Source organism: Anoplopoma fimbria, chromosome 1, assembly GCF_027596085.1.
Source record: "Anoplopoma fimbria isolate UVic2021 breed Golden Eagle Sablefish chromosome 1, Afim_UVic_2022, whole genome shotgun sequence".
NCBI classification, from domain to species: Eukaryota; Metazoa; Chordata; class Actinopteri; order Perciformes; family Anoplopomatidae; genus Anoplopoma; species Anoplopoma fimbria.
The window spans coordinates 5139270-5151966 of NC_072449.1; the positions used below are offsets into that span (position 1 = coordinate 5139270).

Here is a 12697-nt window from a genome sequence, read left to right on the forward strand (position 1 = left end):
ATTACATAATAAGTGTGGTGCCCATTGTAAAGGATTCATATTATCCTCACAGCTGTGTATTAAAGGACGTTCAGCACTAAATCCTATAAGTAGAAAAGTAATGATGGAGGTTCCTACGGGACAAACTGTGGCTTTATGAGTCCGCAGGTTAATTCATCAGCAGGAAGTTGGCAAGACAACATTGATAAGCTGCTGAAATGGGAGGGGGTCCAGGGTTTACCACACTTCTGTCTTATGAAGGGGGGCTGATTGAGGCAGCTAGTTGGGTGGGGTTGGGGGTGTGGGGGGGCTTCTGCAGGTAAAAATATTACATTTTCACACTGATTAACGGATAAGAAGCTTTGGCGAAGCTCCAGGCACCATGGGAGTGTTAGTGCATGTGTGTGTGTGTGTGTGTGTGTTAGTCCCTGTTCACACCAGTGGGACACTGAAGGCAATTATGGTTTTAAGCCAGCGGGTAAGAATCAATTATCACATGCCAACTTCCTCAAGCCAATCTGTCCGGGCTTTTTTCTTCTTCTCCCATTGAAGATAATGGGGGAAAAAAATCATTAATCTACTTCAAGTCCATTTAATGAAGTAATCTAATTATAGAGGTTCAAGATGAGCATTTATTTTCCATTTATGTTGCCTCTACTTTTAACTTTGTAATCACTGTCGAATGCTTTTTGCTGCATGTTAATCTGTGCGTCATGATATCTGAAGCAGATGCACAGAAGCGGCACGAATATGGAGATTTAATTAAAAAAAAAAAAAAAGTAATATTTTCTTATACATTAAATCCGGTATTATATATTTTGATGTCACCAGGAAATGTAGGCTATATTACAGGCTTTACATGTTTGTGTACATTATTCTGTTATTCACTGCTGCTCTTATAACTAGTAATTTCTCAATTTTGCCATTATTAATCTGTATATGTATCCTGTCATGTGGTGTAATTATATTATGTTTATTCTGTACACAGGACATCCATTGCCATCCTGATGCTTGCCTTTGTTTGTCTCATCAGTTTTTATTGGAGGGGTTAAGAGTTTTTCCCTTTTCTGATGTGCTGCAAGGACAGAGGCTGTTGTAAGCTGTACAGATGTAAAGCCCTTGCACAGAAATGTTGGATTTCGGATATACTAATAAATTGAATTTAAAGCTGGGGGTGGACATAAACCTGACCAATATCGCTGCAGCAGAACATTTCGTGCGTCTGACCCCGTTATTAGGCTACTCGTTTTTTTGGTCATGTATGAGCAGAGTAGTGACACTTGGCCACAGCTGCACACTATAAACCCTCAGAAAACCTCTTCCTGATAAGAGTTTATATTACATGACAAACACTGAAACGTAAGAAATGTATAAAAATCACACATGCACTGGAACAGGAAATACATATTTTCATTTCAGTTTCTCTCACTGATGTGACATATTAATCAGTTAGCAGTTGTACATGTCCGAACGGGCCCAACAGGCCCTCACCGGTCATTAAGTTGTATATACACACAGTTCCATTATGTTGCGTTTGTGGCTTTAAAATGCTGCAGAGCTTCTTGTGTTCAGCTCCTGTGGTCTGCAGGACGGCTTTAAGTGATCTCTCTGAAAGCCCTCTTCTCCACGTACTTCAGCTTGAGCCTCCTCTTGAACCTAAGAGATGAAGGGGAATCGACCATTTAAAATAAATATTCAATACACTCCATATGAATCTGTACATCTGTGGCGAGCCTTTGAGGAGGCCGTTATGCAAGAGCGAGGCAGCGGTCCTTACTTGGCTCTTTCTCTGGGTTCGATCAGGTTCCTCTTCTGCAGACTCTTGAAGCGGTCCTTGAGGACGCTGCCCTCTGGCTGCAGAATCACGGCGTTGCGAGAGGAGAGAGAGAGAGAGACGACAAATTCACGTGAGACAAACGGCCCTCTGCTTTGACTCGGGCGCCCAATTCCCACCCAAATTATAAAAATCCCATTCATGCAACAAAAGACCGATTTAGAGTATTATTCTGAGATATAACAGCAGGAGATAAGAGAGAAGAATGTTCCAAATAAAACTGTAAAGATCCCCGTGGGGTCGTCGCAGCATTACAGAATAGGATGAGGCTTAGAATAAGACAATACAGGCTGCTGGAGATGAAGCAACCAACTAAATGAACCAAAACTCATTACAGATAAACTCTTTGGTGTCCTCAAAAAGGCAGAGGTCACAGTGGATGAGGGAGCAAAATAACATTCAAACGAGAAGAAATTTATAATGCTTGTTTTCATATCCTCAGATCCCAGGACACCGTTTACACAACAGCCTCCTGAGCTCCTTTTGTGTTGACTTCACATTCCCATTAAAGGAAATACTGGGAGCGCAAGGATGAGATCATCACGGGACACACACAGCCCTCAAATGTTACAAAAAAAACGAGTGAAGTACCTTGAGTTGTCGCAGTGAGCCGGCCAGCTCATCGCTCAGCTGAACCTCCATGTCCTGAGCCTGAAACCTGCAAATAAGGAAGCACATGGTTACAAAAGTTAGTATGAACATGCTAGAAAAATGATTTATTTTGTTGCTGAAATGAATTAAAACCTGATCTGCAATTGGTCTCATGATTTGTGGACTCATTAAGAATGAATTTATTTATAAATCGGATGGAGGCTGTTGCTCTGCCACTAAGCATCGAACTAAACCAGACCCTGCAGGGGTTTAAAAACACAGCTGCGTGGTAAACTGGGTCTGGGTTGTGCAGCCTCCATCAGAAGTTTATTAAAATGGCCTCATTTTACTATGTTAACATTTTGCTTCTCGCATCAAATCACCAAAAATTGCATATTTTGTACACTAAGACACTGAATCAGGCAAAACAGTACAATAACAGCAAACGGTCAACTGTAGCAGTACGGCTTCTGACAAACACAAAAGATCTATGCATCTCTATTACACTACTCAGTTCTGAAGGTACTTTAAAAACCTTGAATGCTTCTGCTCCGTTTAAATTTGTGATCATGTGACACCTTATTCTGCACGGAGGCTGCCTCAGGTCTGGCACCCACACGCTGATAAAAACCGTGCTGTTACAAGTGCAGCTAGTTTTGTAGTTTAGGCTATATCTCAAACTGTTTTCATGTCAACAGACTTAAATAAAAAGGAGTGTCAAAGTAGCTTGGCTTTTATTATTTTCAGGTTCAGATTAGAGTCATTTAGATGTCCCGCTCTTAATTGAACCAGGTCTGCAGTAAATTAAGTTAATCTTTGCATATGCTGACCCCTAGTGGTGCTTAAAGAGGATTCACACAAGGGGACAAAAAAAGAAAACTATATATACACATTTGTGCTTTGGTCAGGGTTCTGTTCACACTGTATTTTTTTTTTTAGGAACCCAGAAGAGTAAACATTAAGTTATACAGACTGACAGGTATCTCACAACCCATTTTTTTCAAGCGGTCTCTGTTATGTTATATGGTCCTCACCACGGTTCGATTATGTAAGAATAGAGGAGTTTACATTACGCCTTCTATCTAAAATCTGAAAAATGCCCTCAGGGTTATCTCAGATTGGTCTTAAGATTCAAACTGTTTAAACTGGATGTGTGGAGTTTGAAAGAAGTGGATATTTAGAAGCCAGGGAAGGTTTTAAAAAAAGATGCCATTGAGTCGCATTATGGGAAATGTAGGATTTGTGTTTTTGGAGTTCAACTCATACCAAGAGTCAGGATATCGCAGGTTTTTGCACTATTCATTTTTCCATTTTTAAAGAATATGTCTCCTCAGTCCCCCCAACTTCATGAAAGTTCAACACTAAAGCACAGAGTGGCCCTTTAACATACGGAAGCATGTGTGACAAGAGTGTAAAAGGTGTGTACTTGAGTTTGCCGAGACGTCTGGGTTGAGCCTTCTGGGCCTCCTGATTGATCTTGCGTTGGGTCTGTTTGACCTTGGTGTCCTCCTCCTGCTCTTTGATGGAGGTCTTTATGGAGCGGAGCTGGAAGAGCTGCTGGCGTTTGTCAGACTTCAGTCTGTTGGCCTGTCGCCGTTGATCCTGGGATGGAAAGAGGAAGAGAAACAGTGAGGTGGATTGTCAGATGGTGTTTGGAGCAAAGACAATATAGCAACTTTTTGTTAGTGCTTGCTGGAAGCTGGAACAAGTGACACTTTCACAAGGTGCAACATAAACAGCCTTCAAATTAGCATTATTTTTCTTTGAGTGCAGCCCTTAAAAAGTACATACTGCTGCATGCAGTCTATTGGGACATAAGTCTTCCTTATGACTATGCATCTTGAACTTTGACCCTCTCGCTCATATATACCTCTTGTGCATAGGATTGTGGGTCAGAATAGACAGAAAAGCATTTTCGCATACTGCATTTGAAATACTTTATATTGGGTACACAGATATATTATATCTTGTATATGATGTTGGGAGTTTTTGGTTTAAACCCTTAAATAATTAACTGATTATAAAAATAGTTGCCAATAATTGTTTTTCAGTCGACAAATCAATTAAAGAACTTTTCAGATGTCCGTTCAAGTGCTTCTCTTCAAGTTCCATCTTTCAGTTTTAGGATTCATAAACACCACATCTTGTGCTCCTATTAATCTATATGAATATTAAAAATCTGATGTTAGGAAATACAAATGAATCTGATAAATAAATCTTGCTTTGTTAAGTTTGCAGTGTGACTTAAAGAAAACACCTCATAACATTCTTAGAACGATGTGATTTTCCAGAAGAGTGGTATGACTCCTATGAATAGAAGGTCCGTTTGTATTCACATCATTGAAATAGTGTGATTACTAGTATAGTAGAAACCTTTGAACTAAGACATTCTTGAAGTAAAAGTCTTACAAAAATGAATGTAAATGTTGATTTACCTTAATTTTGTCCGCCCTCTCCTTCTTCCTCTGTCTCTCGGTCTTCTTCACGGCCACTGAGATGGCTCCGACTACCACACCCTCTTCCTCATTAGCACCGTCTTCTTCCTCTTCGTTATCCTCCTCCACGAGGCCTTCCACCTGCTCTCTGAAGACCGTCTCCTACCAAACCAACCAACAAACAAACAAACGTTAGATAAACTCAAAGAAGTTAAACTTCCACATTATTAAGTATAAACTGAAGACGATGGAAGAGCTGGAATAGTCGTCTGCACCTCTGTTGCTATGTGGTCTCTGTTCACGGCCAGTTGTTTAATTATTTTGTCTTCCTCCTTCTTTTTCTTGACCTCTATCTCGTGGGCCTCCTGCAGCAAGGCCTGTGTTCACAGAGCGAGGGAGGAGAGAGATTAAAAGTCAGGGCAGGTCATTATAACAAGGTAAACTCTGAATATAGTCTTGTTAATATGAATTACATGAATAACTTTATTTATAGCCATTAATCTTTATTTTTTTTAGAGTTGTGACCTACCTGATGGGAGAAGAAGTCCGGGTTGTAGGATCCTCCGGGAGCGATCACCTCCACCGCAGGAAGCACCGACGGCTTCTCATTCAACCTCTCTGGACGCTGAGAAAACAGGGATGCAGCCACATTAGTCATAATTTATATTTATAAAAAACAAACAAAAAAAACCCTTGTAATGTGTGTGCGCGCTTTCGACAGGTGTTTTAAACTCAGAAAAACAAGCATTTGTTCTCACCTTGACACGACTCTTTTTCGTCTGTTGAAGGTACCAGGGGTCAGATGTATCTTTGGCTACATGAAAAAGAGAAAATGGTTTTAAATATATGAGCACGTGCGTGCGCTAAAGAGAGATTATCAGGGCGAGACAGCAAACACAGCCGCAAAATCCACAAATGTATGTAGCTGCAAATCTATGATCCATTAGTTTCGTATGGCTGCCAGAAAGATTGGGAGTTTAAAAAGAATGATGATATACTTTGGTAACTAATTTCCGTCCTCAACTTCTACATTTAGTTGTGGAGACTTAAATTGACATTTAACACGGGTACACCAGGCCTTGTGTCTTGCAATGGCCTCCCCAAATAGACCACTAACAACAACTTCAGAAAGTAAAGTAAAATAAATCCCTGGTGGGTTCCTCTTTTAGATTCCCAAGATCACCATCAGCTGGCAAGGAAAAGAGGCTTAGTTCAGCTGAAGAAATCTATAAGTATGGTTACCCTCACTGTATGGAAAATGCAGCTTTGGTTTAGCATTTAACTTCCACATGGAAGAGATTCACATAATCTGTTAGGATATAATTAGAAAAAAAATCCTATTTAACATTTGAATCAGCACATTAATCCATATTTCTAAGCGTGCATCCTCAGATCCCAGATGATCGTTTACACAACGTTCACTGGAGCTCCATGTCGGTCTTCACATTCCCATGACGGAAATACTGGGAGCGCAAGGATGAGATCATCACTGGACACACACACACGTTATACACACAGAACTCACACTCTTGTCCCCATATGTCGTAGTATTCTCTGTCTGGGTTGTTGTTGGCCTCTGTCGCTGCCTTCTTGGCCGTCGTGTCGGCCGGCTGTCTGTTCAGCAGCTTTCTCTGCCTCCATGGCACCACACCTTTGGCTGCCAGCCCCTCGGCCTTGTGGGCGATGCGACGGAGCTTCTTGGCATTAGGCAGCTGGTAGGCCAGCACGCTGGAGGAGGGAGGAAGAAGACATGGGAGATGATGAACCAGGTAACATGATGGAGAGGAGTTGCGAGAAGCGTAACCAGGCCTGTTTGGACGCGACACCGCCTAATTTATAATGCTTGTTTTTATATCCTCAGATCCCAGGACACCGTTTACACAACAGCCTCCTGAGCTCCTTTTGTGTTGACTTCACATTCCCATTAAAGGAAATACTGGGAGCGCAAGGATGAGATCATCACGGGACACACACAGCCATCAAACGTTACAATTAACAAATGCAAAGCTGATTTTTTAATTCTCTTTCTTAAGAAATAAAACATCTGGTTTAACGGATACGAAGTTGCTGCAAAAATGTAATTATGCTTTACAAAAAAGACTGGGGGGAATAGTTTCCCCTAGTCGGACTCAGTTTACAATGTAACACCATTAAACAGTTTCTCCTGACAATGTGAAGAGGAGGATAAACAACAGAAGGTTGTGATGGACGCTTACTCTTTAGGTGCCGGAACGAGGGAGTCTCGCTGCAGGATCAGGTCTATCCTCAGAGGACGCGAACCCTTCCCTTTCCCCTTCTTCTCCTCGACAGGTTCCTGTACTACACAGGGAAATACACATCACTGGTCAGCTGCAACTCTGAGAAATGCATAACCAGACTGTAGGCCAACGGACATTTATTTTTTGTTTTATTTACCCCTCAGTTGAGGTTTCTTTGGTGGTCCAGCATCCAAAAAGAACAAATGCTCATCTGACTTCTCAGACAGCAGACCCCTGAAACACAAAGATCAAATGAATACATAATATAGACTTTGACAATTGAAGAAAGGAGCTTTTTCCCCCCAACATATTATTTACAACTAACATCTATTTTCATGCTCAAGTGCTACAGTAAATGTTAACCATTAATTGCATAAAATATATAAAATTATTCATAACAAATTCCATGAGACCTAGGTGACGTCATCGTAGTGCTTATTTTGTCCAATAAAAAAAAAAATAAAAGCTGCAAATACTAATATTTGGTTTCTTAAGTAAGCAAAGGGTTTTCTCATTTCAATCTAAATAAAATTGTCCTTCGACATGAATTTGACCATTTTGGGGAAAAATTACTAAAGCCTTTATTCCATACGACACTAAACAAATGATTATTATTATATTTGATTATTGTGATTGTTTTACCCTGTAAAGCACCTTGAGACTTTGTAATTTAAAGTGTACTATATAAATAAATTAAAAAACAAATATTCAGCCCTAGTGGATTTAACTTAATTTTGCGACACTGACTCCATTAATGAGACAACAGGAGGCCATGAAAACAGGAAGGACTACACAAATAGTTAAACTTCTACAGTTTTCCATTACCTGAGATGACTAAAAGATGGACATTTTTTTATCTGTAGTTGTAGGTAAAGTGTACATTTATCTCATTATTCCCCCCCCACCACACACACACAGCTGAACTCACCCCGTGGTCCTCTCCTGGAGCCTGACGTCTTCTAAAAACTGATCTACGTCGTTGATATCGCTGTGTTTGTTCCAACTCTTCTTCTTATTCTTGTTCAGACGTTTTCTCCGACCGCTAGCCGGACCTGAAGCTCCCGAAACGGACTTTAACTTGATAAAACCTGGCTGTGAGGCCACCACGCGTTTTAATCTCCTGGCCGGCGCCATGTTGGAGGACTGGAGGAGAGAGAACTTCTTCTTCGTCTGTTATATGTGGTAGAGAGAAAAACACGTTTCTTCTTCTCTTGTGCCGACACGTTGACAGCGCCACCTGCGGCCTGTAGATGTAACTGCAGGTCACTTATTGAATAAGCTGTCCATGTAAATAAAAGTTTATCCTTGTTTTTATTTATTTATTATAATACATTTATTTACAACAACAAAGTATGGATATTAACAACAATTTGTGTGGTCCTCACAAAGAAAACTACTGGAGTGTTGGTTTTAATTATAATTGTGTATTTTCATAATATAATACATACAATTAAAATGATTAATATAGTATAAAAAAAAAAATCTGAAACACCAAATTATCACACTTTTAATCCTCTCTTGAATTCTAATTGTGTTTTGATTACTTTTTTCTTCCTCCCCCAAAAAATAATATTTAATAAAAAAACTTAAATCAACTTAAATCAACCAAAAATGTAAATAATCAAAAATCTGAGAAATCAACACTATATAAGTGGTGAGTTTGTTGTGCTGTTGTTTATCATGGTGCAGCATGTATGTAATGTGTTTGTCCCAAGTGCATCATGGGAAACGTGTCTCCTGTTGCTCTCCTATGTTCTTTTTCCTTTTTTCTTCTTCTTCGTCCCTTCGTTTTATAGCGAGAACAACGCTTTAGAGACTCAAGAAAATCCCATTTTTGCAGCTGTAATCTATCACTAACTTTCCAAAGGTGAGTATCAGCATTTCAATAAAACTCCAATCTATCATTTAACGTCGGATGGTTGTGTTTTTGGAGGGTTTTATTTTGTGGAGAAAAAGAAAAAGATTGAACCTGAAAAAAAAAAAAAAAAAAAAAAGCACTTGTGATCAAATTTGACTCGGAAATGCGCCTAAAGTGAGGGGTCATCTGACAAAATATTGTTCACCAAACGATCCCCTGACATGTGTAGTATCTTTTTAAAAACCTATATCCCACTTTCACGGCGTATTTTTTCCACTATTGTCGTTTTTAATCATCACCCTCTTCGTTTGCTACAACGATTTTCCCTTCCCGTTTTGCCTTCTTCTACAGCGCACAGCCATCGTCTTTCGGTGTTTGTGTGCTCGTTTTGTGACGCGGGGCAGCCGAGGCGGGCGGGTCCGCTTGGTTTTACTTCAAAATAGCTCATTCTGAATGCAATAGCAGGTTTTGCGTGCGACCGGGGAGGGCGCTGCTAGGAAACGAGCGCACCCGCGTTGGTTGCGCAAGGGGCGGGGCTTGTTTGGCTGTTATCGCGCTGTGATTGGTTGATGGGTTTGCCACATCCCGCCTCTTTGGGCTGTTTACGGAGTTTGATTGGTTTACGCGATAAAGAGCGATGCTGTGATTGGACGGCTGCTCTGTCCTTTCTACGGCAGTCATTACATAAGCCTACTTTGATAAATATGAAAAACAACGAGACTCCTGATGTTGATTTGTTTTGTTTTGTTTTTTGTAACCCACTCTCACTGCAAATTAGAGTTTGCAATATTGATGTAAAGTTCTATATTAATTTAAATACAAATTGAAAAGAACATTTTTACCCTTCACATCGAGAACCCTTGAGCTTTTCTGATACACATGTTCCCCTAAATCTACATTATGGTGACCATAAAAAACATCAGCCCAAGTGTATTAGTATTAAACCTACAAAATATATCAAATAACAAGTGTTTAAATTATTTTGGATTTTACAGGGTAGAGAAAGTACAATGAAGCTGAAGTAGATTTAAAGGAGAACTCTGTAATAATTATTCTTATTATATTCCTTTATTGATCCCCATGGGGGAAATTCAAGTGTTGCAGCAGCTCAACTACACAGACACAGACAATAAATACACATACTATACAACTACACAGACAATAAATACACATACTATACAACTACACAGACAATAAATACACATACTATACAACTACACAGACACAGACAATAAATACACATACTATACAACTACACAGACACGGACAATAAATACACATACTATACAACTACACAGACACAGACAACACACACTATACAACTACACATACTATACAACACAGACAATAAATACACATACTATACAACTACACAGACAATAAATACACATACTATACAACTACACAGACAATAAATACACATACTATACAACTACACAGACACAGACAATAAATACACATACTATACAACTAACCAATGTCATTTCTCCTCCTTTTCTAAATCTTCAGGTGATCTTCAGTAGCCATGGCCCGTACCAAGCAGACCGCCCGTAAGTCCACTGGAGGCAAAGCCCCACGTAAGCAGCTGGCCACAAAGGCTGCTCGTAAGAGCGCCCCGTCCACTGGTGGTGTCAAGAAGCCCCATCGTTACAGGTGAGAGCTCATGTAGATATTCTGTTTGTGATGGAAATATAAACAACACAAGGGACACCACAGTTGTTTATGTGGATGTAAAGTTACTCAACTGACTTATAGGTGGACTCAGTAGTTTTCCTGCAGCAATAAAGAAGCCCTATACAGCTTATACATTTTACTCTATTAACAAACTACACACAGTAGTCACAAAACACAGTAGTTTATGTATATTGTGTATTCGGCCTATTATGTGGAGAACACTGGGAAACATCTGAGTGCAGCTGATGTTCTATCCTGTGGTTTCTCTCAGACTCCCACTAGTAGAAAAAGACTGAGAGTGGGGTTCAATCATTCTATTGCCCTACCAACAGTACGCAGAGGTGCAAGGTGAAGATGAAAACAGTGCAAAAAATTAGAGTAATGTGTTCTTTTGAAATCTTAAAAAAATGGATAACATATGTAATGTGCAAAATCAAGTCACTTAAGCTGCTCCCATCTCAAATATTACATTTGTAACATTTTTGCCATTCCTCTCCAGGCCCGGTACCGTGGCTCTGCGTGAGATCCGTCGTTATCAGAAGTCCACCGAGCTGCTGATCCGCAAGCTGCCCTTCCAGCGCCTGGTGAGAGAAATCGCCCAGGACTTCAAGACTGATCTGCGTTTCCAGAGTGCAGCCATCGGAGCTCTGCAGGTCAGTAGCTCTCACCATTAATAAAATGACTCAACTAATAACATGTTTTTAACCATTCCAACCAAAAACTAATGTCTTGACTCTTCCATCTGCAGGAGGCCAGCGAGGCCTACCTGGTGGGTCTGTTTGAGGACACCAACTTGTGCGCCATCCACGCCAAGCGTGTCACCATCATGCCCAAAGACATCCAGCTGGCTCGTCGTATCCGTGGGGAGCGCGCTTAAAATCTTTTCTGATGTTATATGCTGTCCTTTTGTCGCGTCACCACTCTTTTCATCCCTGTCTCCCCCCCTCTATACTTAGTAGCTTGGTTTGAGGTGCTTAAATATATATCGTATGATTGTAATAACCGTAATGTGTGATCATGTCTTCTTTGGTGCTACCAGTAGCAGAGTTTCTTTAGAGATACCTTCATGTACGTCTGAACTTTGAAACACTCCTCACTTCTTACTAGCTAGCTCACAGGTATACTTGTTATCTTCATGTATAAGGTGTTTTTGCAAGCCAAGAATAGTGTGTGATTTGAGATAAGCATAGGAAATTGCATTAAGGTTAAGACATTTTCATCATTAGACGGACATTAACATTGATATAAATGGTCTTTTGATTTTCATTTTGAATAGAGATTTGTTGTAAAAGTAGTGATTTTTCCCTTTTTTTTTTTACAACAATGGTGTATTTCTACTGTTAGTGTTAAATGTATGAAAATACAAAGGTTTGATTCTGGTTGTCAATTAGAAACGTCATTGTGCTATGATGACACTGCATTTTTTGGGCAGAATCAGCGGCGTATATGTAGCAGACCTATGGTGATCATATTTTTGATTTTCAGCCACGTTATGATGTCCAGGTAATGTTTTGACTTTTGGTTTCTTCTCTCAGGTTGATATGATAACCTTTTTTTTTTTCTACTGTGTTTTTGATTTATGTTTTCAGTCATTTTTAAAAGCAAAATATTTGTACTCGAAATTCACAAACATAATAAACGGATACTTGTGATTAAATAAGCCGTATGTGTGAATACCTACAATAAAATGCTATTCATATTTAAGCTGAAACAATTATGAACAGAACACATATCTGCACCTACTTTGATAATTTATAAATTTCTTCCAAAAAGCAGATTATCCAATATAATAGTTTGTTGCAGCCATAATTCACATTTTTGTGCATACATCTAGAACATTTCTATTCTCACATCTTTCCAAGAATAAATGCTCCTTTAAAAAATAATGAGTTGTGGGGTATTTTATATATCTTTTTTAATTCCAGGGAATACTTTTACTGAAACCCTATTTCAGTGTAAATTTCATCTAAAACAACTTTTTCTGTTGACGAAATTAATCATAAAATAGTCTAAATGTTACAGGAAAAAATAGCAATACACACAAACAGGTCACCGAACAAAAAACTTC

The 12697-nt window shown here is 39.5% G+C and overlaps 2 protein-coding genes across 3 annotated transcripts; one reads left to right on the forward strand and one right to left on the reverse strand.

The window, feature by feature from the left end:
• Positions 1–1373: 1373 nt before the first annotated feature.
• Positions 1374–8263, reverse strand: nop53 (NOP53 ribosome biogenesis factor). The gene is made up of 12 exons (XM_054599472.1): positions 8026–8263; positions 7255–7331; positions 7056–7158; positions 6365–6567; positions 5598–5653; positions 5369–5464; positions 5115–5216; positions 4840–5001; positions 3831–4006; positions 2405–2471; positions 1757–1833; positions 1374–1635 (listed from the first exon to the last, which is right to left on the reverse strand). Exons 1-12 carry the CDS (start codon positions 8229–8231, stop codon positions 1575–1577), a joined length of 1386 nt encoding a protein of 461 aa, XP_054455447.1. The 5' UTR covers positions 8232–8263; the 3' UTR covers positions 1374–1574.
• A 596-nt stretch (positions 8264–8859) lies between these two features.
• On the forward strand, positions 8860–12302 carry LOC129091345 (histone H3.3A). Of its 2 annotated transcripts, XM_054598966.1 has the most exons (4): positions 8860–8964; positions 10465–10608; positions 11129–11282; positions 11378–12301. In XM_054598966.1, the coding sequence occupies exons 2-4, from the start codon at positions 10481–10483 to the stop codon at positions 11504–11506; spliced, it is 411 nt and encodes a 136-aa protein (XP_054454941.1). In that variant the 5' UTR covers positions 8860–8964; positions 10465–10480; the 3' UTR covers positions 11507–12301. The 2 variants fall into 2 exon arrangements, with proteins under 2 accessions (XP_054454941.1, XP_054455020.1); XM_054599045.1 differs by lacking the exon at positions 8860–8964 and having other exon boundaries at positions 10471–10608; positions 11378–12302.
• Positions 12303–12697: the final 395 nt, after the last annotated feature.

Excerpts from the sequence above, each read along its gene's own strand:
- LOC129091345 (XM_054598966.1), top strand. The coding sequence starts at position 10,481 with ATGGCCCGTACCAAGCAGACCGCCCGTAAGTCCACTGGAGGCAAAGCC. Across the intron at positions 10,609-11,128 it reads AAGAAGCCCCATCGTTACAG|GCCCGGTACCGTGGCTCTGC; the intron begins GTGAGAGCTCAT and ends ATTCCTCTCCAG. Across the intron at positions 11,283-11,377 it reads CAGCCATCGGAGCTCTGCAG|GAGGCCAGCGAGGCCTACCT; the intron begins GTCAGTAGCTCT and ends TTCCATCTGCAG.
- nop53 (XM_054599472.1), bottom strand. The coding sequence starts at position 8,231 with ATGGCGCCGGCCAGGAGATTAAAACGCGTGGTGGCCTCACAGCCAGGT. Across the intron at positions 5,465-5,597 it reads CGAAAAAGAGTCGTGTCAAG|CGTCCAGAGAGGTTGAATGA; the intron begins GTGAGAACAAAT and ends CTGTTTTCTCAG. Across the intron at positions 1,834-2,404 it reads GCTCACTGCGACAACTCAAG|CCAGAGGGCAGCGTCCTCAA; the intron begins GTACTTCACTCG and ends GTGATTCTGCAG.